The 27969-nt window shown below is 48.1% G+C and overlaps 1 protein-coding gene across 1 annotated transcript in view; it reads right to left on the minus strand.

The window, feature by feature from the left end:
• Positions 1 to 27969, minus strand: part of RAB15 (RAB15, member RAS oncogene family) — a 274174-nt gene that overhangs the window by 25125 nt on the left and 221080 nt on the right. The window contains exon 3 of the mRNA XM_033950805.1: positions 17234 to 17294. Within this exon, the coding sequence (XP_033806696.1) occupies positions 17234 to 17294 (61 nt within the window). The remainder of the gene's footprint in view (positions 1 to 17233; positions 17295 to 27969) is intronic.

Here is a 27969-nt window from a genome sequence, read left to right on the forward strand (position 1 = left end):
CCCAAATGGTCAATCGCGAACGACCAGTAGATCGCAAAGGCAATGCGAGTTGATCGCATTGCCTTTGCAATCTTTTTCTCCCTGCTGCTTCCCCAAGCCAGGCCTGGCGCGTACAAGCACCGGACTCACAAGACATCACCTCTGACGTCAATTCTGATGTCGAAGAGGAAGTTCTGGACCAGCCAGTCACTGCCTGGCTGGCCTGGAACTTCCTCCCCGACGTTAGAATTGACGTCGGAGGTGAACTCTTGTGAGTCCGGCGCATGTATGTGCCAGGCCTGGCTCGGGGAAGCAGCAGGGAGAAATAGCGTTGGTGGCTTGGAGGTGGGATAGGGAAAGAATCGGAGAAGTGGAGAAATCAGCATGATGGCTTGGGGGGCAGGGGGAGAGAGAAAAAAAGGCAGAAATAAAGAGGGGGCCAGGGGGAGAGAGAAAGAAAGGCAAAAAGAAAGAGGGGGGAAGGGGAGAGAGAAAGAAAGGCAGAAAAAAAAATATTGGCTTTATAGAAGGAAGTGCAACCAGAAAATTATGAAATCACCAGACAAAAAGGTAGGAAAATGATTTCATTTTCAATTTAGTGATCTATATCTGCTGTCTATATTTTGAGAATCTATATCTGCTGTCTATATTTTGCACTATGGCCCCCTTTTACTAAACCGCAATAACGTTTTTTAGCGCAGGGAGCCTATGAGCATCAAGAACAGCTCAGGGCATTCAGCGCAGCTCCCTGCGTTAAAACCGCTATCACGGTTTAGTAAAAGGGGAGGGGGTATATTTGTCTATTTTTGTATAGTTGTTACTGAGGTGACATTGCATATTTTAAAGTCATCTGCCTTGACATCTGATAAAACCCCCGAATACAAATGATAATTAAAATTTCTCTGTGTACAGTGTGGTTTGTGGTTTTTTTTTAATTTTATTGTTGGTAGATCATTTTAACTTAGTCATTTTAAAAGTAACTCACAAGCCAAAAATGTGTGGGCACCCCTGCTGTATAAGATAGGGCAAAACAACCCTGGGTAACTGTGAATGAAGGCTCATTGCACCAGGATTCGAGTCTTGTTTGTGTTGGAGCTGGAGATCTAAAGAAGATGGAGGAAACTGAATCAAAAAAACCAGAAAAGGCAATGAAAGCAATTGTTCCATGGATGCAGCAATATAGAAATGTAAATTCTTGCTGACTCATAATGACCCTGCTGCTTTGTAACCACTTGATCCTTTCTAAGCACTTCTCTGTATGCACTGACTCATACTTTTCATTAATGCCAACCTGTGTGTGTAATTATAGTCAGAGTACTTGCTATACATTCTCATCTCATGGGTAAAAAGTGCTTTTCTTTGCTCTTTTTTCTGTGAAACTGGAACTGAGTGTACCAGAGTATACTAGTATCTTAATAAGATAAAGAATACTGTCAACCTAAAAGCTAATGTAACAATACTTAAGAGATTTTGCATTCTCTGATTTAATGGGCTATGACGCAGAATCATAAGCGTGTATGTGAGTGGACAAGAGATCAAGCATGGAGGGGGGAGCATAGGCTTTGCTAAGGGGTGGCAAGTGGCTTCCTCCCAGTTTCAGAATACCTGTAGCTCAGGGGGAAAGCAGGAGTGCCTCACTTTCTGTACTGTCCATCATCTCCCTTGCCCCCCACACACACACATGATGTCCTACATAACTAAGGTGACCATATGTCCCGTTTTCAACGGGACCGTCCTGTTATTGGACCGACCTTCCTGTTGTCCCAAACCACCGCTTCGGGACGCTGAAATGTCCCGTTTTCAGGGACAGCGTCCCGAAGCTGTGCGCGGGGACAAGTGGATGTTCGGTCCAGCGCCAAACCCCCGCAGTGTTCTCTGCGTCCAAATCCTGATGCTACCGCCGATGTTCCTTCCCGGGCTGACTCCAGCATTCAAATTGAACCCACGCTCTGGGGCTCTAACGTGTACGTGCTGGCTTTCCTTCTCTTCCCTCTGAAACCGGAAGTTACGTCCCGGGGGTGGGGGGGAGAAGAAGAGAAGGGAAGCCGGCATGCACACGTTCGAGCCTCGGAGCAGGAGTTCACTATGGGCAGCGACGGAGGGAAGCTAAGGGAGACATGAAAGGAAGCTTACAACTTGCTTCGGGCCTTCCTCGCTGCCGGGTCCGACTCCTGCCTACTTTGTTTCCGCGAAGGCAGGACCCGGCAACGAGGAAGGCCCAAAGCAAGGAAGAGCAGCAAATTATAAGCTTCCCTCCGTCGCTGACCTGCCGATGGGAGGGATGGGAAGAGAAATGATGCTGCTGCACCCAAGTGGGGGGGGAGGAAGCGAATAGAAAAGCTGCTGCTGCACCCAAGGGGGGGAAGGGGGAATAGAAAAGCTGATGCTGCTGCTGCACCCAAGGGGAGAGGGAGGAATGGAAAAGCTGCTGCTGCAGTGGCTAGGGCGGGGTTGGGGGGCGGGACTGAATATTAATAGATGTCCCGTTTTGATGAAAAAAATAAATGGTCACATTATACATAACTCTCTCTTCTAAACCCCAACCCCCAACGCAGTCCAGCATCTCTTTCTGTTCTTTCCTTTACCCCTTCCCAATGGTCTTCAACTTTCCATACCATACCATATCACATCAACTTTTGTATCCCATAAATGTCAGCTAGGAATCATTGCAGCTTGCACAATATTAGAATTGCTACAGAGACATAGATATTACAAAGAAATTGCATGGAAGATATCATACAGGGACTGCATGGGAAAGGGTCAATGGATTGAGGAAAAAAAGGTGATTTTTCAGTGCTTTCCTGAATTGCAAGTATGTGGGTATTTATCAAAGACTGCCCAGGAGGTTGTTCCAGATTCTGGGTCCCTGAAATTCAAAGGTGGTCTCAAAGAGAGCCTTCCTTTGAACATGGCGTGCAGACTAAAAAGGTTACGGCTCTTCAGCTTGGAAAAGAGACGGCTGAGGGGAGATATGATTAAAGTCTACAAAATCCTGAGTGGAGTAGAACGGGTACAAGTGGATCGATTTTTCACTCCGTCCAAAATTATAAAGACTAGGGGACACTCGATGAAGTTACAGGGAAATACTTTTAAAACCAATAGGAGGAAATTTTTTTTCACTCAGAGAGTAGTTAAGCTGTGGAACACGTTGCCAGAGGTTGTGGCAAGAGCGGATAGCGTAGCCGGTTTTAAGAAAGGTTTCCTGGAGGAAAAGTCCATAGTCTGTTATTGAGAAAGACATGGGGGAAGCCACTGCTTGCCCTGGATTGGTATCATGGAATATTGCTACTCCTTGGGTTTTGGCCAGGTACTAGTGACTTGGATTGGCCACCATGAGAACGGGCTACTGGGCTTGATAGACCATTGGTCTGATCCCGTAAGGCTATTCTTATGTTCTTCCTGCAAATTTGCTTCCAGCTGGCTTTTGAAGCTTTCCCTCTTCCTCAACTTCGTGTTTCTGCATAATCAGGATGTGGGCAGATGGAAGGCTTTGGAGGCTAGCTGGAGATAGGCTGCCATGATAGCTGATGCTGCCATCTGACCCACAGGAAGGTTGAAGAACTGCTGTGGAGGGGAGAGGAGAGGAGAAAGGAGTAAGGAGTAAGGAAAGAGACAGTAGACCACACTGGAGAGAGAAGGTAAAGAGCAAGCAATACTAACCCATGCGGGAAGGAGGAAGGAGACAGGCAACAGAAGCCACACTCGTGTGTGGGGAAAAGAAAGGGAAGGGAATGAGAAGGTGTCTGACTGTGGGAGACAGATGCTGGATAGTAAAGGGTGGAGAGAAGAGATTGGATGAGGGTTGAGGAAGATAGAGGGAGAGATGCTAGGTATGAAGGGAGCATAGACAAAGAGGGAAGACGATGGACAGGATGGATAAGGACAAATAGGAGAGATGGATAGAGGACATAGGACGAGAAGAAATTTTAATTAGCAGGAGAGTCTACAAAGACAAAAAAACAAAACAGAATATAAGTGAATGGAAAAACAATATGCTCAGAGGTAGAAAAAAGTATTTTGTTCTGAATTTAATGATTTGAATATGTCAACTTTGGGAAATGCTTCTCTGATATCTTGCGTTTCCATTTCTCTCACATTACTGTAGAAAGTATGAATTATTGAGGTGTCACTTCAGTTTTTTTGCCTTCACATCTCTATTACTGATTCCATATTTGTTGAGAGTTCATCTGCACATGTGACAAAGTTGGAGTCTTCTGCTAGCATGTACTTGTTGTACAGAGATCTGTAGTTGTCCCGTTTGTTCTGTTTTCTTACTAGATGATGAATTGGCGTTTTATGGCCCAGTGTAATAATTACAGTGCTGCCTTTTCATGGATAAGATTGCTACTCTTTGAGTCCTGGGAGTTAGAGCTGTTATGGCATAAGCTTCTGAATGTGTTTTTGCACAAGTCTGTGTATGGTGTTTTGCAGTGGAGGGATCTGTATGTTAGCCTTACTGAGCTGACATCAAAACATTAATAATTTTAGTTTGCCATAACATTAGACAGAGCTTTAGAACATTTCAGGATCAGCTGTGAGTTGAAGTGGTTGACTTTATAGCAGACTTGTGGAAGAAGTGGACAGAGATTTAATGGAAGCGATTCAAAATACAGCTGTAAAAGGTGAAGTACTACTAATAGGAGATTTTAATATGCCAGATGTTGATTGGGGTATCCCTATTATGGAACCTCCTAGAAGTAGGGAGACCCTGGATTCTCTACAAGGGGAACTGTTCCAGCAGTTGCTAATGGAACCCACATGGAATGGGGCCATAATGGACTTAGGCCTGGATTTCTCAAGCATCGCCGAAAGTTAGGCAGAAGTAGCCACCCTGCCACTGACTAACTTAATTAGTTTAATTGCCTTTAATTGATAATTGATCATGTCGTTTAATTGATAATTGATTGTGTCGTTTAAAAGCAATTAAACAGCCATTAAAAATAACTGACATCTTGACTAAAGGTGCCGAACTGAGACTAAGGAGACATCTACCGGTGCCTAAAGGTAAAATAGGCGTGGTTAACACCAGAAATGCCCTTAGGCATCAGTAGTCGCAATTCTCATCACAGAGAGGTGCCAGAAATGTAGGCTTTAAAAACTTTGGTCTACATTTCTGGCGCCTGTGACATAGATGCGATTCTAAAAATGGCGCTGTTGTATGATTGACCCACAATCGGCACTGCTTTTGTGGGATGGCTGCCAATCCTAATGCCATTTATAGAATCCAGGCCTTAGTGTTTAAAAATGAAGAAAGTGCGCTAATATCATAGTGGGTGATATGGATTCACTAGAGGAAGGTCATGTCAAACAAATCTGATCAATTTCTTTGACTGAATGACCAGAGAATTGGATAGAGGGAAAGCACTAGATGTGGTGTATTTAGAATTTAGATAGGGTTATTGGTCTATGACTTAATATTTGAAGAAGTATTTAGAATTTAGCAAAGCCTTTGACAGTGTTCCACAAATGCGTCTAACAAATAAAGTGAGTGCCCTTGGTATGGGCTCCAAAGTGACAGACTGGGTCAGGAACTGGTTAACTGGAAGGCGTCAGTGGATAGTGGGCAATAGAGATTGCTCTGTGGAAAGGTACTATATTTTTCTCTCCATAGGATGCACCTGACCATAAGATGCACCCTAGATTTAGAGGAGGAAAACAAGAAAAATACCATTCTGAACCAAATTTTCCATGCCAGGCTCTGCACCCAACCCCACACTCCTTGCCAGGCTCTGTACTCTGTCCCCCCTCCGTGTCAGGCTCGGTACCCTGTCCCTCCTCTGGTGGTCTGCAGTAGTAGGCCGGAACAGGGCACAGGGCAGGGAGGAACAGGGCACAGGTCAGGCAGGGACAGGGAACAGAGCAGGCAGGCCTAGTGGCAGGCAAGCAGGCTTAGTGGCTTACCCTGTTTCCCCGAATATATGACACTGTCTTATATTTTTAAAAACTCCAAAATATGCACAAGGTCTTATTTTCAGGGGGATGTCTTATTTTTCCATGAAGAAGAATACAGTACACATTTATTGCTGAAAAAAAGACATTTATTACCTGTATATGGTACAGGTCATCACATCTCCATATTTCCATTCTCTGTTAATTTGGTAGGTAATTGCTCTAGCATACCACGGAAGGAGCAGAGGGGTAGTCTGTTCTGGGTATAGGCAGGGTGTGTGCATGGAGCAGGTGTGGGTCCGCAGTCCACGTGTGCTTTGTTCCACTGGCCCCAAATTCTCTCATATCAATTTCCTGTTCCAGGGTAGGGGACCAGCAGAGCTGACACACACACACACACACACGTCCTGTCCCCACCCTGAAAGCCTGATGCCCCCCCCCCCGACTCACCCCCCCTGCAGGACTGCTCGCACCCCCACCCCGAAGGACCGCTCGCACGCACTCCCACCCGCACCCGCACCCCCACCCGCACATGGGTCGGGTTGGGCCCATGTGCCTCAGGCCCCGCCTCCAGGTGGGACCTAAGGCTCCTGGGCCTATTCTGATTGGCCCAGGCGCCTTAGGTCCCACCAGTAGGTGAAGCTTTGGGATGGATGGGCCAATCCGGCCTCATTCCGTCGTTGGCTGCCTGCCGGACAGGCGGGTTTGGTTCCCGTCTGTCCGGCCAACTACAGAAAGGTACGGGGAAGGGGGGTGGGGGTGTCGTGGGGGTCGGCCAGGGGGGTCGCGGGTCGGCTGGGGGGGCGGTCGGAGGTTCTTGGGGGGGGCGGTCGTTGGAGGGAGGGGGGTTTGCGTCGAGGGCAGGAGGGCCTGGGATCCCTCCTGCCCGTAATGTAGTGCGGGATGGGGGTAGGGGGTCACCGTGGCCAGGAGGGTTTGGGCTCCCTCCTGGCCCGAACAACTAGCGGGGGGGAGGGGTCGCCAGGGCCAGGAGGACTTGGGCTCCCTCCTGGCCCGATATTGTCGGGGAGTTGGGGAGTCGGCGGGGCAAGAGGGCTTGGGCTCCCTTTTGCCCCGATAGTGTCGGGGAGTCGGGGGGGCAAGAGGGCTTGGGCTCCCTCTTGCCCCGATCGTGTCGGGGGTGCCGCGGTTGGCTGGGGCAAGAGGGCTTGAGCTCCCTCTTGCCCCGATCGTGTCGGGACCGCCAAGAGGAAGCAGCAGGACACCGGTAGGAGCTTCTACATGATGGGGGTGGTCGGGAGGCTGTGGGGGTGCTTGCCAAATAGTGCCTTATTTTCGGGGGGGGCCTTATATTTCCCAGGTGGGAAAAAAAGGGGGGTGTCTTACTAAAGGAGGAGGTCCTATAATGGGGGAAACACGGTAGTGACAGGCAGGCAGGCCTAGTGGCCTAGTGACAGGCAGGCAGACCTACTGGCCTACTGGCAGAAAAGTAGGGCCCCTCCACCCCGAGGCAGGCAGGGAATCTAAATAAACCCTAAATGGATGGCCTTCATCTGACTTCTGGATAGCCAGCCTTTGTATATCCTAAAGCTGATGGTGACAGAGAGCAGAGCCAGGGCAATGTACGCAGACACGCTCATAATGCTGAACACAGTGAAGGAAAGGAGCAAGAAGAGGCTGGCTCCAAACACTATACCCGTCTTCTTTATGTTTCGCCAGTACAGCAGGTCAACAACAGAGGATCCGGACAGGCCCATGCAGCGAAGCAGGGTGGGCGGGGCCGGCTTGGCAGGCTCCTCTGAGGTGCTACTGGGCACCATGGGTTTGATGTGCGGCTCCGGGCTCCAGTTGGGGATTTTTATGCTCGGAGGCTCAGGGCTCCTTTCAGGACTCTTGTCTGAGAGTTTCAGACGCTGCTCTTGCTCAGTGCTACACGCTAGTCTATAAAGGGTGTGCGCCTTATATAGACTAGTGCTTAGTGTGGACCCCATGCCTAACTTTTGGGTGCTGGACTTAAGCCTACAAAAATCTAGTTTAAATGCTGGCACTCAAGTTGGGCGCAGTAAGACAGTATTCTCTAATTCTGCTTGCAACGTTTTGGAACACCCCTGGTCGTGTTCCATTTTTATGAGAACTATGAGCACTAAGAGGGTTCAGCACTGAGCCTTATAGAAGAGCGCAGCCAGTTCCACGCACAAATCTTTTTGTATGTTGATTGTAAAATGTCTAGATTTTTAGGCGGTATTTAAATTTTTTAAATAAATAGCTAAATAAATAAATCCTAATTTATGCCAATTAACTGGCATTAGCATTATTGCTAATTAACCCCCCCCCCCATTTTACTAAACTGTGATAGTGGTTATTAGCGTAGGTAGCCATGCTGAATGCTCTGCTCTGCTCCCAACGCTCATAGGAACTCTATGAGCGTCGAGAGCAGCGCAGAGCATTCAGCGTGGCTCCCTGTGCTAATAACCACTATCGCGGTTTAGTAAAAGAGGTGGGGAGCGGGTAAATTGCAACTTGGGCATGTACCCAAATTTCATTGTGCAACTTGGACACTATATATAGAATCCGGGAGATATTTTATAAGGTATATGTATACCTTCAACTCTGCTCCTCATCTACCTAAACTCCATCCCTGGGAACAGTGATGTACAGAACTGTATAAACGCGTGCATGCTCTTGTTAACATGAGTTCTTATACACAAATATTCAAATATTCATACACAGTAAATTTGTAATATATTTATTTTATTTAATATCCATTTTTCACTATGATCAGTAAAGGCAAGTTTCAAAAGATATTTACTTGGGTGGATGGGCTATTTATTTTATTTAAATAGGTTTTATACCATTCTAATTAATTAGTTCATTCAGGATGTTTTCCAAAATAAAAAAAAATTAAAATTAAAGAAACATACATTACCCACCTTCCTTGCCAGTAGAAGTACAGGCAAGTGACTCTGAGTTTTTGTGACTGTCTGGATCTGCCTTTTGCCACCCTGTCAACTGCCTAGTCTGCTAATAGGTGAGCCATCCCTGGGGTTGAGGCACAGTAAAATATTTACATTTGCTTGTATGCATTAAATGTACACATGCCGTGGAAATGCAGGGCCGATAGGGAATAGCAGGTAATCAGGGCTGATGGCTATCAAGTTCTAGAGTCCATTAAAGGGAACCATAAGTAAAATATACAATTTGGAACAGTTCATTAACCAAGTTTTTTTTCCAAACTGTTTATTGGTATTTAAGTAATACAGTGGTGCCTCGCACAGCGAACGCTGCGCACAACGAACTTTATGTCTTGATTCGTACAACGGACTTCGTTTCACACAACGAAGTCCGGGGTTCCTGCGGGGTTGGATCGCAGCGGGGTTGGTCGAGCCGCGAGGGTAGTCTCCTTCTCCTTACCTGCCCTGTCGCAGCACACAGCCGAACGGAAATCTTCCCGATGTCAGCGCTGACGTCGGAGGGAGGGCTTAAGCAAAGCCCTCCCTTCCTCCGACGTCAGCGCTGACATCAGGAAGACTTCCGTTCGGCTGTGTGCAGCTGCGGCAGGGCAGGTAGGAAGAAGGCAATGGCGAACGAAAGAGGGGGGAGGGGGCGGTCCGCCCCGAAGAATGTGCACAGCTGGTCAGGTCCCCCGATCGACCGACAACAGGCCCGGCCGACAAACCTCCCTGCCCTGTAGCCGCGAATCTAAATTACCTCTTACAGCAGCTTCAATAATCCAGCTGCTGTAAGAAGGTAATTTAGATTCGCGGCTACAGGACAGGGAGATTTGTCCGACCGGGCCTGTTCTGTTGTCGGTCGGGTGCAAAAGCGCCACAAAGGTGGAGGCAGGGAGGGAGGAAAGGTGGAGTGGAGAAGAAAAGACGCTTAAGGGGGGAGAAGGCCGCTGAAAGCACATGTTGGAGCAGGGGATGAGAGGGAGGGAGAGAAGGGGAAATATTGGACAAGGGCAGAAGGGATGCTAAATCATAGGGTGACAGGCAGAGAGAACAACAGGAAAAAGAGTGGAAGCAATCTTGAACCCTGAGGGTGAGGGCAGAGAGAGGTGGTGAGATGATTGATCATGGGGAGAGGGACAAAAGGGAATAGAGATGGGATAGGAAGATAGTGGAAGTAAAAGGACAGGGAGATGTATGTTTTTAGATGTATCTAAATAAAAATAATAACAAAAAATTTATCTTTTTTATGTCATCTTAGCATATTTTATGCTGCAGAACGAATTATTTTTTTTTACATGTATTCCTATGGGAAAACGCGTTTCACATAACGAACGTTTCACATAACAAACTTGCTCCTGGAACCAATTAAGTTCGTTGTGTGAGGCACCACTGTACATAGAACAAGGAACATAATCAACAAGATAAGTTCAATAAGTGCAATAGTAATGCAAATACAGATTGTGATCCACAAAGATGCCTGGTGATCAGAAAGTGCATTACCGAAAATCAGGAATAAGTGTAAAAAGAAGAAGAAAATCATACAAAAACATAAAAAAATAATAATAAGTGACTGTTCAGCTACAAAAAAACTCGAGAAACCAACATTACTCATATCAAGAGGTATCAGTATCAAGATAAACTTATTATCATACATTGCTAGTGAGTGAGTCAATACAATAATCAGTTAAGGGTTGCCAGACAGACTGAGTTTTCAGTAAGGAACCTTTCCTTTTGGCTGCAAAAAGTTTGTATTTAGCCGTTAGACATACCATATTCCACCATGCCAAGTGGGTCAGAGCAGACAAATTTTTCCAATGGGTTAGAATCAGTTTGATGGCAATTGAGATCAAGGCTTTGAGCAGGCGAGCCGAGGGATCCATCAGGAAAATGTTAAGGCCATGGCTACCATATATCACTGTGATGAAGGTAAGGGGCTCAGAAATGTGCAGTATAGCACATATAGTATAAACATTTTGAAGAAAAGTTCATAAACTATTATTAAGGTGCACTTGGGAAAATCCTCTACTTATTCCTGGCATAAGCAGCATGAAATCTATTATATTCTTTTGGGATTGTCCATTGTTGGAAACAGGATACTGGCCTTCATGCAGTGGTGCAGTAAGGGGCGGGGCAGGGGGCGGTCCACCCAAGGCGCCCTGTTGGTGGGGGTGCCGGCACCCCGCCTCCTCTCCGCCTCTTTCCACTCTTCCCCATCGCCATGTGCGCGCCCCCTACCCTTCTCCTGTTCACCGCCATTAGCAACAACTTTAGTGGGCTCCTCGCGACCGCATCGTCTCTCCTGCTGATGTTGCTTCTGGGTGCCACGCATAGGAAGTGACGTCGGTGGGAGAGACAATGGGGTCGCAGGGAGAATGTTGAAGTTCTTGATGCTCATGATGGTGAACAACTAGAGGTACGAGGGAAGGGAGCAGGAAGGATCAGAGAAGGAATGAGGGGGTGGAGATGAGGGTGGGGGAAGGGTGCCACCAGCCCAGGTACCTCTCACCCTCGCTATGCCACTGGCTTGATGGACCTTCAGTCTGTCCCAGTATGTCAACACTTATGTACTTATGTTCCAGAAAACTCCAGATCACCTAATCTTTAAGAACATAAGAATAGCCCAGTATCCTGTCTTCACAGAGGCCAATCCAAGTCACAAGTACCTGGCAAAAACCCAAATAGTAGCAGCATTCTAGAGCTGAGTTTGTGATGTCATAAAATCTCATTCCACCAATGCCTAAGAGCCAACCTCATCAGCGATGACACAATGGCTTGATTGTCCTATACTTGGCTCACATAAGAACATAAAAGGGCTCGAGCCAACGAGGAGTCCGCAGCACTAGACCAGCCAGGCAAGCACGTGGGAGAGGCGAGAGGGTGCTTGCAGGGAGAGAGGGCAGGCAGGCTGATCTAATAGAGAGAGAGGAAGGAGGCACATAGCAGCGCGAGAGGAGCTGAGTGCATACAGAGAGGCGGAGGAAGGGGCGGAGAGCGTGCAGGGAGGCGGAGAAAGGGGCGGAGAGTCACGGAGAGGAGGTGAAGGCGGAGAAAGGGAGCGGAGAGCATACGGAAGCGGAGGAGACAGAGAAAGGGGAGAAAAAGCAGCGGAGGACTGTAAAAGTGACGGAGGAGGCAAAGCAGGGCAGCGGAGAGGAGCGCTGAAATCACCAGAGTCGGAGGAGGAGGCGGACGGGACGCGCTGGTAACTCCGCCCACCCTCCCCGACGTCACAGCAGATCTCCCCCCCCATAAAAGGGCTCGAGCCAACGGCGTACGGCCGTTCGGCGCGCGGCGAAGGCGAGCGGCAAAGGCGCTCGCCTTAGCGAGAGCGCCTTTGCGAAGGGCCTCAAGAAGGGCATCAAGGAAGGGCTATCTATTTCAGCTGGTCTCTAAAATCCTACAACTAGCCAATTTACCAATCAACGTCAGTCTTTCTTCAATCTTTCCCTCTTCCAGGTCTTTCAAATTTCAACTCTCTACTCCTACCTAACTAACAAGCACACTTAACAGGTGGACCACACCAACCACTCTATCCTAACTTATCCCTCCAACCTCAACACATTCTGACATATCTATAAAAAAAAAAAAAAAAAAAATTTAACATAAATAAATAAATAATTAATAATACAAAAACCTTTATATATGGCAGGCAGAACTAGAGGCAGCAAGACTTCAGTCAAGACAGGCAGCTCAGTCGCCGAGAGTGCCCAGGGGATGGCTACGGTCTTCGTACAGACTGAGGGGGAGCCTGGACAGAGGACAGAGGTCTCTGTACAGACCGAGGCCATCCCCTCAAAGATGTCTTCAGCCTCCACTCAGACAGAACCAATTGATCAACCAGATGAAAGCCTTATGATAGAGCTGAGGAGTCTGAGAGAAGAGATCCAACGCTTAAGGAGTATCCGTGATGACGAGACCTTCATCGACGGAATAATCCAGGAACTGTCTCAGATCGCCGAACCAGAGCCTGACAAGACCATCCTTGAGTCACCCAGAGCTTCCAGAACTTCAGACTTGAATCCTACCGTCGGAATTCAGGAAGTCACTGGAGACGCCGATACCTGGCAGCTGGTGACTTCATCCACAGGTAAACGCAGAAAACCTAATTCTGTTTCTCTCTCTCACATACAGGGCAGCTCTACATCGACGCCACATATCCCCCTTAAGAACAGATACCAGCTGCTACAGGAAGGTCCTGACAACGAGGTACAAGAAGTGGTTGAACAGACGGTTCTGATTCCAGAGTCCACAGGTCGGCCCACCCCTAGGAAGCGCAGAGTTGTGATCATCGGGGATTCACTGCTAAGGGGCACCGAGGGACCGATTTGTAGACCAGATCTGCAGTCAAGAGAGGTCTGCTGCTTGCCGGGGGCCAAGATCCGGGATGTAACTGCTAGCCTTGGCAGACTCATCAAGCCCCAAGATCACTTCCCTATGATTCTCATCCATGTCGGAACCAACGACACTGCCAGGGGCACCCTAGAAAGCATACCCGAAGACTTCAGAGCCCTAGGAGAGAAGCTGAGGAGGATGGATGCGCAGGTGGTCTTCTCCTCGATCCTCCCAGTGAGGGGCAAGGGCAGTGCCAGGGAGGATCGTGTCCGGAGGGTGAACGACTGGCTGCAGGAATGGTGCAGGGAGATGAACTTTGGGTTCCTGCACCACGGAGAGGCACTGCAGGGACTGCTTGGACCAGACGGGTTACACCTGACCAAGAGGGGGAAGAACGTCCTTGGACACCGTCTAGCCCGCCTACTACACAGGGCTTTAAACTAGGTAAGTTGGGGGAGGGTACGGGCTTTAAACTAGGTGAGTTGGGGGAGGGTACGGGCTACCAATACTATTTTGGAACTGAACTAAGTAAACACTGCATTGGGTCACATTACAATTCTGGGTCTAAGGGGAGTACACGTAGCAATTCTAGGTCTAGAGGGAGTACACACTGTAATTCTGGGACCAGCGAGAGTGCACACGCTGCAAATTGCACTAAAGGAGCTCAAGTAGCCCAAACGGGAATACCCCCACAGGGTACACACATTACCAAGACTCTGATAGGAGCGCACTGCAGTTATGGGGAGTCCGGGATAGGTACAAGCTGTAGCTCTGGGTCTAGGGAGTGTAAGAGACAAGCGAAAAATACTAATGGTGGTCTAGTTGATATAGAGGGATTGTCCCCACTGAGATACAACAAGCACACAACATGGAGGGCTATGTACGTCAACGCCCACAGTCTGGGAAACAAGATCCTAGATTTGGAGATAGAAATGAGGAATGCCGACCTGGATGTGGTGGCGATATCTGAGACCTGGCTCACAGACTCCCACGCGTGGGACATGGTCATACCAGGTTACAACTTGCTTCGTCGGGACAGGGAGGGCAAAATGGGAGGTGGGGTAGCATTATATACTAAAGATGACATTAAGGTCACCAGAATCACAGATGTACAGTACACTGGGTAAATTTGGCCAGAGGGAAGGACAAATGCCTATATCTTGGCGTGGTATACAGACCCCCAAAACATCAAGAAGACCTAGATTTGGAATTAATCGGAGATATAGAGAATATCACCTTGCGGGGGGACACAGTATTGGTAGGTGACTTCAACATGCCCGATGTGGATTGGGTCACGCTTTCCTCTGCTTCCGGCAGCAGCAGGAAGCTATTAAACTCTTTGAATGGAGCAGGACTCAGGCAACTGGTAATTGAGCCAACAAGGGATCAGGCAATTTTGGACCTGGTACTTACCAACGGAGAAAGTATCACAGAGGTCTCGGTGGGTGAAACTTTGGCCTCCAGTGACCACAATATGATTTGGTTCAATCTCAGGAAAGGTTTCACGAAATCTACCACATTGACCAAGGTTCTCAAGTTCAAGGACACAAATTTCCAGGACATGGGAGACTTCGTTCACCAGGCGCTACAAACCCAAGCAGATACCGACAGCGTGGAAGAAATGTGGTCAACTTTGAAAACCACCATACAGGAAGCAACAAACCGCTATGTTAAATCAGTAAGCAAACGAAGTAGGAACAACAAGCCACAGTGGTTCTCTATGGAGATCTCAGACCTCATCAAAGAGAAGAAAAAAGCATTCATCTCTTACAAACAATCAGGGACACAGGACTCCAGAGTAGATTATCTGACCAAATCAAGAGCCGTCAAAGCGGCAGTTAGAGAGGCCAAATTCCGCATGGAGGAGTCTCTAGCAAAGAATATCCAGAAGGGAGATAAATCCTTCTTCAGGTATATTAGTGACAGGAAAAAGAACTCAGGCGGGATAGTACGACTCAGAAAACCAGACGGAGACCATGTGGAGACGGACTCGGAAAAGGCCCAACTGTTAAATGAATACTTCTGTTCAGTCTTCACCCGCGAGGTGCCGGGAATCGGCCCTCAACCACATACAAGGATTAAATCAGTAGACCCGTTTAGTAATTTCAAATTTACACCCAGCAGCGTCTACTGCGAGCTGTCAAAAATCAAGGTCAACAAGGCAATGGGGCCTGACAACCTACACCCTAGGGTACTCAGGGAGTTGGGAGATGTCTTGGCGGAACCACTATCCGCGCTCTTTAATCTCTCCCTTAGTACAGGTAACGTCCCGATGGACTGGAAGACGGCTAACGTCATTCCACTACACAAGAAAGGCTCCAGGGTGGATATGGCAAACTACAGACCAGTGAGTCTCACTTCAATAGTGAGCAAACTAATGGAAACCCTAATCAAACACCAAATGGATAGGATCATGGACGAGGAGAATCTGCGGGATCCCCGCCAACATGGATTTACTAAGGGGAGATCGTGCCAATCCAACCTGATCGGCTTCTTTGACTGGGTGACGAGGAAGCTGGATGTTGGTGAGTCCCTGGACATCGTCTATCTGGATTTCAGCAAAGCATTTGATAGCGTGCCACACCGCAGGTTGCTGAACAAGATGAGTTCTTTAGGTTTGGGCGACACTTTAACAAAATGGGTTGGGAACTGGCTTGGAGGTAGGCTTCAGAGGGTGATGGTGAATGGCACTCCCTCCGAGATGTCGGAGGTGATAAGTGGAGTGCCACAGGGCTCCGTCCTAGGCCCGATCTTGTTCAACATCTATATAAGAGACCTGACAGAAGGGCTTCGAGGTAAAATAACATTGTTTGCCGATGATGCCAAACTGTGCAATGTAGTGAGCAAAAGCACAACAGACAAAAAAGCAATGACAGACGATATGGTGCATGACTTACTTCTGCTGGAGCACTGGTCTAGGTCCTGGCAACTCAGTTTCAATGCCAAAAAATGCAAAGTCATGCACCTGGGAAGCCAGAATCCATGCAAGATCTACACCCTAAATGGCGAGATCCTGACAAGAACTGTAGCAGAAAGAGACTTGGGAGTGATTGTCAGGGAAGACATGAAGTCGGCAAACCAAGTGGAGCAAGCTTCATCCAAAGCAAGGCAAATCATAGGTTGCATACGCAGGAGTTTCATCAGCCGTAAACCTGAAGTCATTATGCCACTATATAGATCCATGGTGAGACCGCACCTGGAGTACTGTGTGCAATTCTGGAGGCCGCATTACCGCAAGGATGTGCTGAGACTGGAGTCGGTCCAGAGAATGGCCACCAGGATGGTCTCGGGACTCAGGGAGCTCCCGTACGAGGAGCGGTTGGGGAATTTGCAGCTCTACTCACTCGAGGAGCGTCGAGAGAGGGGAGACATGATCGAGACATTCAAATATCTCACGGGCCGCATCAAGGTGGAAGAAGACATCTTCTTCTTCAAGGGTCCCGCGGCAACAAGGGGGCATTCGTGGAAAATCAGGGGCGGGAAACTGCACAGTGACACTAGGAAGTTCTTCTTCACTGAAAGGGTGGTTGATCGCTGGAATAGTCTTCCACTTCGGGTTATTGAGGCCACCAGTGTGGCGGATTTTAAGGCCAGATGGGATAGACCTGTGGGATCTATCCGCAAAGATAGATAGTGAGGATCACTGGGGTGGGCAGACTTGATGGGCCTTGGCCCTTATCTGCCGTCTATTTCTATGTTTCTTTGTTTCTATAAGAATAGCCTCACTAGGTCAGACCAATGGTCCATCCAGCCCAGTATCCCGTCTTCACGGAGGCCAATCCAAGTCACAAATACCTGGCAAAAACTCAAATAGTAGCTGCATTCCATGCCACCAATCCAGGACAAGCAGTGGCTTCTACCATGTTTGTCTCAACAGCAGTTTATGGACTTTTCCTCCAGGAACTTGTTCAAACCTTTTTCTAAAACTAGCTGGTTTAATAAAACAGTCCTCTTTAGTATGCAACTTTTCTCATTATAAAATAGGCTACAAACAAAAAAATAGACTAGCCTTTCAAGGCTGGCTTGGGTTATGTATTGTTATAGTTCAAGTCAAAAGTTTTGCGGCAAGTTAGAAAAACAAGTTAACATTGTTATTTTTATTTTTTATTTTTTTACATTACCTGGGCTCTTCTGTAGTACTGCTTTGTTATAGTCTGGTATCTTTCCTGTCCTGCAGTGTCCCTAAAAGACATAACAGGAATTATGAATGGCTGAACATTTGAAGGTTTGCTTAAAAGGTATCACAAAAGAGAGCTGAATTTCCAGTAATATCTAGAAAGATTTTGAAGAAAACATGATCATCATATTTATACATTAATAAATTTCACTTATATTGTGTGATGTTATATCATATTTCAATTACTGTGCATGGCACTGACACTTTCCTATTATTGCTATGATTTAAATGACCTATTTTGAAGTGTATTATACTGATATTTTGGTCATTTTATTATTATCCTGTCACTACAGTTAAATGGCCTATGCCTCTTCACAGCTACTATAGAGGAGCTGCAGTGAAAACTGAACCCAGTTCTCCAGGTTGCCAGGCCACTGCACTAACCATTAGGCTCCTCCTCAGAGGAGTGATTGAGGGGGGAATTGTGCTTACCTCTCTGGTCAAAATCACCTTAAGCACAAAAAACTGACTGGGCACAATTCAGCCTGCAGCAGGCAACCATTTTCTCAATGCAACCACTGTGTGATTAATTACATCCAGGCATTCAATACAAGGCCATATCCAGCTATTGGCACTGAATATCCAAGGCAATGGCTGTCACTGGAAGTTATCTAGGTACCACCAATAGTTTAGTGCAGTCTTTTTCCCTGGAGTACCTCCATACCAGTCAGGTTTTCAGGATATCCACAATGAGTATGTAAAACTTGATTTGCATACACTGCCTCCATTATATGCAAATTTCTTTCATGCATATTCAATGTGGATATCCTGAAAACCTGACTGGCGAGGGGGTACTCCAGGACCCAGTTGAAATACACTAGTTTAGTGGATAACTACCTAAGGTTAGTTAGCACTGCTTGATTAGTGTGCCTGGATAACTTCCAGGCCTGCTCCAGCTCTGACCCTACACCATCCTGGCACTAGCCCAGAGATGCCATGGGTGGCCCATCTCAAGGAATGAGAATGATTCACCAGCATAACGACTGATGACCAGTGAGTGAGGGTTTTCCAGCAGTACATCCAGGGTAACTTTTGGAAAGATCTACTTCTTGTTTTGCTTTTTAAATACTGCTTAGGCTCTACAGTGGTTCTCAACCTTTTCTTAGGTCAAGATACATCAGACAGATAATGCTCACATATGCAGCACACTTTGGGCTCCTTTTACTAAGCCGCGTTAGGGCATTCATGCGCGCTAAATTGCCGCGCACGCTAGACCTTAACGCCAGCATTGAGCTGGCGTTATTCTAAAAGCGTGCCGTGCAGTTTAGCACGTGGTAATTTTGTGCGTGCGCTAAAAACGCTAGTGCACCTTAGTAAAAGGAGCCCTTTATTCATGACCCTCATGGACCTTTGTTCTAACACGTTATAGCAGTGAAATGTAAACATGTTCTGCATCCCCAAATAACTTCTCCCAACAACATATACAGATCAGAACGAAGATATTTCTCCATGGAAACTACAATGCAAAATATATATATACAGTAAAACCTTGGATTGCAAGTAACTTGGTTTGCAAGTGTTTTGCAAGACAAGCAAAACATTTTATTAAATTTTAACTTTATATACATCATCACAACTGAGCCAATGGTTATTCTCTCTCTGACGCTGAAAGAGTGTCGTGACAAGGGGGGAACTATTTTAGATGTAGTTCTTAGTGGAATGCAGGACTTGATGTGAGAGAAAATAGGGTTGGATCTGCTTTGCAATATTGATCATAACATAACCACATCTGACTCAATAACTGGCGTGAAGACACTAAAGATATCTTCTACATTAGGATTTAAATTGCATAAGGGCAACTATAAAATGAGGAAAGCGATTTTAAAAAGCTAAAAGGAGCAAAGCTTATGAGTTTAAATCAGAAAGATGTCTATAAATGCCATCTTGAAAGCCAGACCAGTTGTATACTACCATTTGAAAACGTAGAAGGAAGGCCAAACAGCCATCATGGTTAAAAGGTGAGTCGAAAGAAGCTATTAAAGCCAAAACAACATCTGTCATAAAAATGGAAAAAAGATCAGCATGAGAAAAACAGGAAGCAGCATAAGCACTGGCAAATTACATACAAAGCATCGATAAAGAGAGCTAAAAGATAATTTGAAAGAAGCTTGCCATAAAGGCAAAAACTCATATTAAAACTATTTTCAGGTACATTCATAATGGAAGGCCTGTGAAGCAGTGGCTTAGTGAGGGTGAGAGGTGCCCAGGGCGATGGCGACCCTCCCCAGCTCTTGTCTCCACCCTCCTCGCTCCTTCCCCGTTCTCCCCCCTGCCACACACCCCTTTTCCTTCCCCCGTACCTCTAGTTGAAGTTGTTGCTCGCGGCGGTCAACCTTGTGCTCCTCGCGACCCCATAGTCTCTCCCGCTGGCGTCACTTCCTTTATGTGGCGCCAGAAGTGATGTCAGCGGGAGAGCCGATGGGGGTCACGAGCACATGGTTGACCGCTGCGAGCAACAACTTCTACTAGAGGCTATGGGGGAAGGGGGCATACAAGTGGCAAGGGTAGGAGTGGGAAGAGGTGGTGGGCGGAGAGGAAGAGGGGTGCTAGCGCCTCTACCAACATAGCGCCCCACCCCCCTCCCCTTAAGACGCCACTGCTGTGAAGGAATCAGTTGGACCATAAGGTTATTAAGGAACGCAAGGGGTATTTAGGGAGGACAATGCCATAGTAGAGACACTAACCCCCAAACTCTATATATATGTTGCCTAAAGTTATGAACAAACATACATTTTTAAATAAATATGTGATTTTACTCTATTTTATATTATTATAATGTAAACTGCTATGATGATGTTACTGAACAGAGATATATCAAATTTAATAAATTAAAACTAAACAAGCACATAGGATCTCTAAGGGAGAGGAAGGGATAGAAGATGGTATGGATGGGCAGACTGGATAGGCTATATGATCTTTATCTGCCATCATTTTCTCTATTTCTCAAATGCAATTGAAACCAAACTGGAAATAGTATTCAAATCCATCTGTGGGAAGATTGCAGCTCTGGACTGCTTATTCGTCTTCTGTTGTATAACACAAGAGAAAAGCTGTACGAAGGATCAACAAACAGAAACCAAATCTGCAGTGAAAGTCCTACCTATCCCCCCCTTTTACTAAACCACGATAGCGGTTATTAGCTCAGGGAGCCACACTCAATGCTCCGCGCTGCTCCTGACACTCATAGAGTTCCTATGAGCGTCGGGAGCAGCGCGGAGCATTCAGTGCAGCTCCCTGCGCTAATAACCGCTATCGCAGTTTAGAAAAAGGGGGAAGGAGGGTTTAAGGCAGCCAAATGGTAGCTCCTGCAGAAACTGATACAGCTCAGATGTTGGGCATTCAGATATGATGTGTGATATTGGACTTGATTTATTGAACTTTTAGCCACAGACACACAATGGGGGAAAAATAAATTAGTAAAGCAGACCCATAGTTTGAACCAGTGGCGTACCTAGGGTATGTGGCACCCGGGGCCCATCATTTTTTGACACCCCCCCCCCCCCCCTCATGTAAAATTTTTTTTTTTTTTGCAATAACCATGAAATGGAATAAATGGTCAGAATAGAAACAGGCAGTGAAAATTTTCTTCTTTTTTTTTCAAAGTATTTTTATTGAGAATGGCAAAAGGTCCAGACAAGCAACCATGGTCTGTACAGAAACTTATACATTATCAAAAAGAACACAGAATGAGAGTAACAGCAACAACAAGCATGAACAAGCCTCTCCCAAGAGAAAATTGCCAATGAGAGGCATAGCAATACACAACAAAAGGCCAAAACTTGGGGCAAGCAAACAAATCCCACCCCAGAACCCACAAGAATAATAAGCCGGACTAGACCCTCAGCCATATTTTATAATGAAAAAAACCCCCACAAGCAACAACACCCAGACCGCTCACCAGACACACCAATCCGCACAACAAGCACCCAAGAAACACCCAGCCACCACCCAGACAAAACTACCAGACACACCTACCCCACCAAGCCCAGACCCAACCCCCCCTCCCCAGAGAGTGCAAGCGCAAAGTGGACCGTGAAAAGGGCAGCTGCAGAAGTGGAAAGCCCCAGATAAGTAGGTTAGCTAAAGAAAGCCCACAGATAGAAGAAATCAGGATAACAGAAGTTCCAACAAATGTTCCCACAGAAAATTTTCTTTTATTGAACCTCATTTATGTAACCATTATTCCAAACATAACATAACATAAATTATGTCTGAATTGTCATGACATCAGAAGTACATATGGAGTAGTTGCAGGTGATGCTTGGGACAGTTCTGATTATGTTAGTTTGGTTTTATGTGTTTTTTTAATAGAAGGGTTTTTATTTCTTTTTTTAAGGTTTTGTAGTTTGTGGTCGAGGTCAATAGGTTGTAGAGTTGGGGGTCAAGTGTTGCAGCTCGAATGGCTAGGAGGTTGTCGAACAGTTTTTTTCTTTTGACGTTTTTGGTTGGAGGGTGTGTGAATGGTGCGTGAGTTCTCCTATGTCTGTTTGAAGTGGATTGAATTATTTAGCTGAAGAAATTAGTTACCCCCCCCCCCCATTCCACACACATTAATTCTCTTCCATTTTTGTTCCCATTATAAAAAAACACTGATAAGTTCCCAGGAAAAAAATACATTAAAATAAGAAGTGAAAACAAAGGCCCCTACAGATGAGAACATAACATAAGAATAGCCTAACTGGGTCACACCAATGGTCCATCATGCCCAGTAGCCCATTCTCATGGTAGCCAATAGTGCTGCCCGATTCAGAGAAAAATATTTCATTCGATCCGATTCACCCTGTTGAATCGATTTTTCGATTAGATTCACTGTTAATGACACCGCTTTTTAAGTTTAAACAAAGTATAACAATAAATTTCACAACAACAATAAATTTCACAAAGTACTTTAAAAAAAAAAAATCACATTTTTCCATTAAAGCAGTTCTGGAGACATTTGCTTGAACAGTCTTTTTTCCCAGTCCATAAGCAAGCAATATGAAAAAGATTTCCTTAATTATCTACTCAAACATTTTTGCTATTTACTTTCATTGTACCTAGACTATTATTCAGTAGAAAAAATTTAGTTTGTTCAATCAAGCAGAACATTCACTCATAGAAGTCCAATGTCCACACAGGATTTGATTGAACAAACAAATTTTTTCTACTGAATAATAGTTTAGGTATACTGAATAGCAAAAATGTTAAAGCCACACAGAAAAGCAGTAAAAGTCAATAGGTTCTCCAAGTGGGAACAACTGAGTGCACCAATCCAGGGCAAGCAGACGCTTCCCCCATGTCTTAATAACAGACAATGGACTTTTCCTCCAGGAATTTGTCCAAACCTTTCTTAAAACCAGCTACGCTATCTACTTTTAACATAACTTCTGGCCACTTCATTTTTAAGCTTAGATCTTTCCTTCCAAACAGAGACCTTGCTAGATGTCAAATACAGCACAAGGTAACTTCACATGGACTTAACTGTGCAGGAAATGAATCTCCTCATACACCCACCATATAGTGCAAAAATGTGCAAAGGTCTGTTTTTTTCTTTCGATCACTACATAGCCTAATGCCACACAAGCAGCGCTGTTACAAACATATTCTGAAGGTCAATGCTAAGGTTGACAAAGTTTCCTTCCTTGGACCAGAAGGAGATACTGACAAACCACTGGAAGAGATTCTAAAACAACTACCCAGAAATAACACCCAAAGACCCACTCAGTGTGTGAACCAGTTGAGTGGAGTGGACTAACTGGGGGTGGAAATGGGCCCAGAGTTTGCTCAGCAGAATTTCCCAGACTACCTCTTCCTCTCAACACACTGACATGCTACCACCACCACCAACACTAGGAACACCTCACCGAGTATGCCAGCAATGCTTATAAACTTTATAAAACACATTATTATATTTTCTTATAAAGCATATATTTTAACTGAACTCAGCCTTGCCATTCACAAAAATAGAAAAGTTCCCATTTCAAGCTGTCTCATGTACACTTTTCAAATCTAACATATTGTAATCACAAAACAGAAAATAAAATTATTTTTTCTACCTTTTGTTCTCTGATCAATATTCAAATCTTGTTGGTCCCAGGCTCTTGTTGTCTTGCTTGCCAGGGTCTCCTTTCTCCGTGCTAACCATCCGTCTGCCATCTCTGTTCTCCCCTTCCGTTTCCCTTCCCTCTCCCGGAGATCTGGCATCTTTCCTTTTTTTTGTCTCCATCCACAGATTCACCTTTTCTCAACTCCCCACCACCCCAGGATCCACCATCTCTCCCTTTCTGTTCCCAACTATCCTCCTATCCAGTATCTCTATCCCCCCTCCACACCATCCCCTGTTTCCAAGTTCTCTCCCTTTCTGTTCCTTCCCTCCCTAAATCCCATTATGCACCATCTCTCTCCCACTCCTCTGTTTTTAGACCCATTATTTCTAACCCCCAAAGTCTGGCATATGCACGTATCTTTGACCCCCCCCTTCCCTCTCTCCCTCTGTGTACTTTTACACAAGGACCCCCCTCCCCCGAAGGTCTGTCCCCCCTCCGAAGGGCTACACCCCACCCCTGAAGACCTGCACCCCCCGAAGGACTTTACCTCCCACCCGAAGGTCTGTCCCCCTCTGAAGGCCTAAACCCCACCCCTGAAGGCCTGCACCCTCCCCGAAGGATTGTACCCCCCACCCGAAGGTCTGTCCCTCCCTGAAGGCCTGCACCCATCCCGAAGGCCTGCACCCACCCCGAATGCCTGCACCCACCCCGAAGGCCTGCACCCACCCCGAAGGCCTGCACCCCCGAAGGCCTGTCCCCCCCCTTGAAGGCCTATCCCCCCTTAAAGGTCTGCCTGTCCCACCCCCTTGTAGGCCTGTCCCCCCTTAAAGGTCTGCCTGTCCCACCCCCTTGTAGGCCTGTCCCCCCCTTGAAGGCCTGACCCCCCCTTGACGGCCTGCCTGCTTGTCCCCCCTTGAAGGCCTGTCCCCCCCTTGAAGGTTGGCACCCCCCCAAAGGCCTGCACCCCCTTGTAGGCCTGTCCCCCCCTTGAAGGCCTGCCTGCTTGTCCCCCCTTGAAGGCCTGTCCCCCCCCCTTGAAGGCCTGCACCCCCCCTTGAAGGTTGGCACCCCCCCAAAGGCCTGCACCCCCTTGAAGGCCTGCACCCCCTTGAAGGTCGGCACCCCCCCTGAAGGCATGCACCCCCCCTGAAGGCCTGTCCCCCCTTGAAGGCCTGTCCCCCCCCCTTGTAGGCCTGCACCCCCTTGTAGGCCTGCCCCCCCCCCCCTTGTAGGCCTGGCCCCCCCTTGAAGGCCTGCCTGCCTGTCCCCCCTTGAAGGCCTGCACCCCCTTGAAGGTCTGCACCCCCCCCCCCGAAGACCTGCACCCCCCCTTGAAGGCCTGCCTGCCTGCCTGTCACCCCCCTCCCCCTTGAAAGTCTGCCTGCCCGCCCGCCCGCCCCACCCTGAAGGCCTGATGCCCCGACCCACCCCGAAGGACCATTCGCCCCCCTGGCCTCCCCGCACTACCTATGAAGCAGCCGCAGCAGGATCGCGACGTCAGCTATATTTGCGCTACTTAGGAGCTGCTTCCTGCGTCGCGGTCCCGCCCCCTCCTCTGACGTCAGAGGAGGGACGGGACCGCGGCGCAGGAAGCAGCGCCCAAGCAGCTGAGGGATTGCTGACGTCGCGATCCTGCTGCGGGCTGCTTCATAGGTGTGCTGGAAGGTCAGTGGGGCGAGCGGTCCTTCGGGCGTGGGGGGGGACTGAGCGGCAAGGCCGGGAACACCCCCTCAGGGCTGGTACCCGGGGCGGCCCGCCCCCCCCGCACCCCCCTAGGTACGCCACTGCACCGAACCAAACTGATAGAAGGAGAATGAGCTTCTTCAGGGATCTGACCCAGTTCTAATACCTCTCCGTCTCCGTGCCGACCGACCCCCTCAAGGACCGACCCTTGGAAACATGTTTTCAGGCTTGGAATCCAGTTAAAAGGCAATAGACGCTCTGTCTATACCTGGGACCAAACTGAAAGAAATTTGTCCAGCCCTGGCAAGTTCAAACCCAACTCAAACCAAATTCTGCACTCCTGGGGAAGGGGGAGGTTTTGCTTCTGAGAAAGTGCTCCTTAGTACATCAGAATCTCTGTCTGCTTCTTGGCACCAGCACTGGAGAAATAATGAGACGCCCTACTTTCTTTCTGCATGTGAAGCCATCTGGAGGGGGGGGGGGTGTGTGTTTGTGAGTACCAGAAGGCACTGCGAGGAAGGAACGGGGTATATTAGTAGATCTGTGTGTGATGGAGGGCACTAGGGCCAGCAGGAGTGAGGTACATAGTTAGAGCTGTAGAGGGGGGGGGGAGAAGGAGGGTGTCCCTATTGCAAGGGAGGAGTGAGGTTTTCCCTCGCCTTTTCTTCAGTCCTAAAGTTCACATTTTCTGGCTTTGGCTGCCTTCAGCAGTCATGCGACCGGGTAACAAAGCCCCCCTGGCCCTGCACGCTGTCTGATTCGGCTGCTGTTGAACAGTTTGCGTGCCGGAACCCTTCTCAGGCTGAGTGGAATTTGGGTTATGAGCTGCAGGGAGTGGTTGTGAATTTCTCCGTGAGAACCTTGTGCATCCTCCTCCAGCTTGAGTTCCGATCCTCCCCGAGGCTGACGTATTTCCTGTTGCCTCAGCTTTCAACAGCAATCTGACCTGGAGGAGGGGAGAACAAGGCCTGGGAATGCATTTATCTGAGTTTGGGGTTTAGGTTTCTGCCACTTGGTGCTGAATGTAAGACGCGCGCACGAGGACGCGCACGCGTAGACGTCCGCACGTAGACGCCCGCACTAGACGTCCCCACGTAGACGTCCGCACTAGACGTCCCCACGTAGACGTCCGCACTAGACGTCCGCACTAGACGTCCCCACGTAGACGTCCCCACGTAGACGTCCGCACTAGACGTCCCCACGTAGACGTCCGCACTAGACGTCTAGTGCGGGCGTCTAGTGCGGACGTCTACGTGGGGACGTCTAGTGCGGACGTCTAGTGCGGACGTCTAGTGGGGACGTCTATTGCGGACGTCTAGTGGGGACGTCTATTGCGGGCGTCTAGTGGGGACGTCTATTGCGGACGTCTAGTGGGGACGTCTAGTGCGGGCGTCTAGTGGGGACGTCTAGTGCGGACGTCTATTGCGGACGTCTAGTGGGGACGTCTATTGCGGACGTCTAGTGGGGACGTCTATTGCGGACGTCTATTGCGGACGTCTAGTGGGGACGTCTATTGCGGGCGTCTAGTGGGGACGTCTATTGCGGACGTCTAGTGGGGACGTCTAGTGCGGGCGTCTAGTGGGGACGTCTAGTGCGGACGTCTATTGCGGACGTCTAGTGCGGGCGTCTAGTGGGGACGTCTATTGCGGACGTCTAGTGGGGACGTCTATTGCGGACGTCTACGTGGGGACGTCTAGTGCGGACTCAAGCTGGAGGAGGATGCACAAGGTTCTCACGGAGAAATTCACAACCACTCCCTGCAGCTCATAACCCAAATTCCACTCAGCCTGAGAAGGGTTCCGGCACGCAAACTGTTCAACAGCAGCCGAATCAGACAGCGTGCAGGGTCAGGGGGGCTTTGTTACCCGGTCGCATGACTGCTGAAGGCAGCCAAAGCCAGAAAATGTGAACTTTAGGACTGAAGAAAAGGCGAGGGAAAACCTCACTCCTCCCTTGCAATAGGGACACCCTCCTTCTCCCTCCCCCCCTCTACAGCTCTAACTATGTACCTCACTCCTGCTGGCCCTAGTGCCCTCCATCACACACAGATCTACTAATATACCCCGTTCCTTCCTCGCAGTGCCTTCTGGTACTCACAAACACCCCCCCCCCCCCTCCAGATGGCTTCACATGCAGAAAGAAAGTAGGGCGTCTCATTATTTCTCCAGTGCTGGTGCCAAGAAGCAGACAGAGATTTTGATGTACTAAGGAGCACTTTCTTAGAAGCAAAACCTCCCCCTTCCCCAGGAGTGCAGAATTTGGTTTGAGTTGGGTTTGAACTTGCCAGGGCTGGACAAATTTCTTTCAGTTTGGTCCCAGGTATAGACAGAGCGTCTATTGCCTTTTAACTGGATTCCAAGCCTGAAAACATGTTTCCAAGGGTCGGTCCTTGAGGGGGTCGGTCGGCACGGAGACGGAGAGGTATTAGAACTGGGTCAGATCCCCGACCCACCCCGAAGGACCATTCGCCCCCCTGGCCTCCCCGCACTACCTATGAAGCAGCCGCAGCAGGATCGCGACGTCAGCTATATTTGCGCTACTTAGGAGCTGCTTCCTGCGTCGCGGTCCCGCCCCCTCCTCTGACGTCAGAGGAGGGACTGGACCGCGGCGCAGGAAGCAGCGCCCAAGCAGCTGAGGGATTGCTTACGTCGCGATCCTGCTGCGGGCTGCTTCATAGGTGTGCTGGAAGGTCAGTGGGGCGAGCGGTCCTTCGGGCGTGGGGGGGACTGAGCGGCAAGGCCGGGAACACCCCCTCAGGGCTGGTACCCGGGGCGGCCCGCCCCCCCCCCCTAGGTACGCCACTGGTTTGAACTTGGGCAGACACAAAAAGGGGAGATTCTTTAACTTTCCATAGGCATATCTTCCTTATTCTATGGGAGCTGGCTTGAACAATGCCTAGTTTTGTCTTGCAAACTTAGAAACAGTGGGTTGAATTGTTGGATCATTGCCTAATAAAACACTCTTGTATTGA

Source organism: Geotrypetes seraphini, chromosome 7, assembly GCF_902459505.1.
Source record: "Geotrypetes seraphini chromosome 7, aGeoSer1.1, whole genome shotgun sequence".
NCBI classification, from domain to species: Eukaryota; Metazoa; Chordata; class Amphibia; order Gymnophiona; family Dermophiidae; genus Geotrypetes; species Geotrypetes seraphini.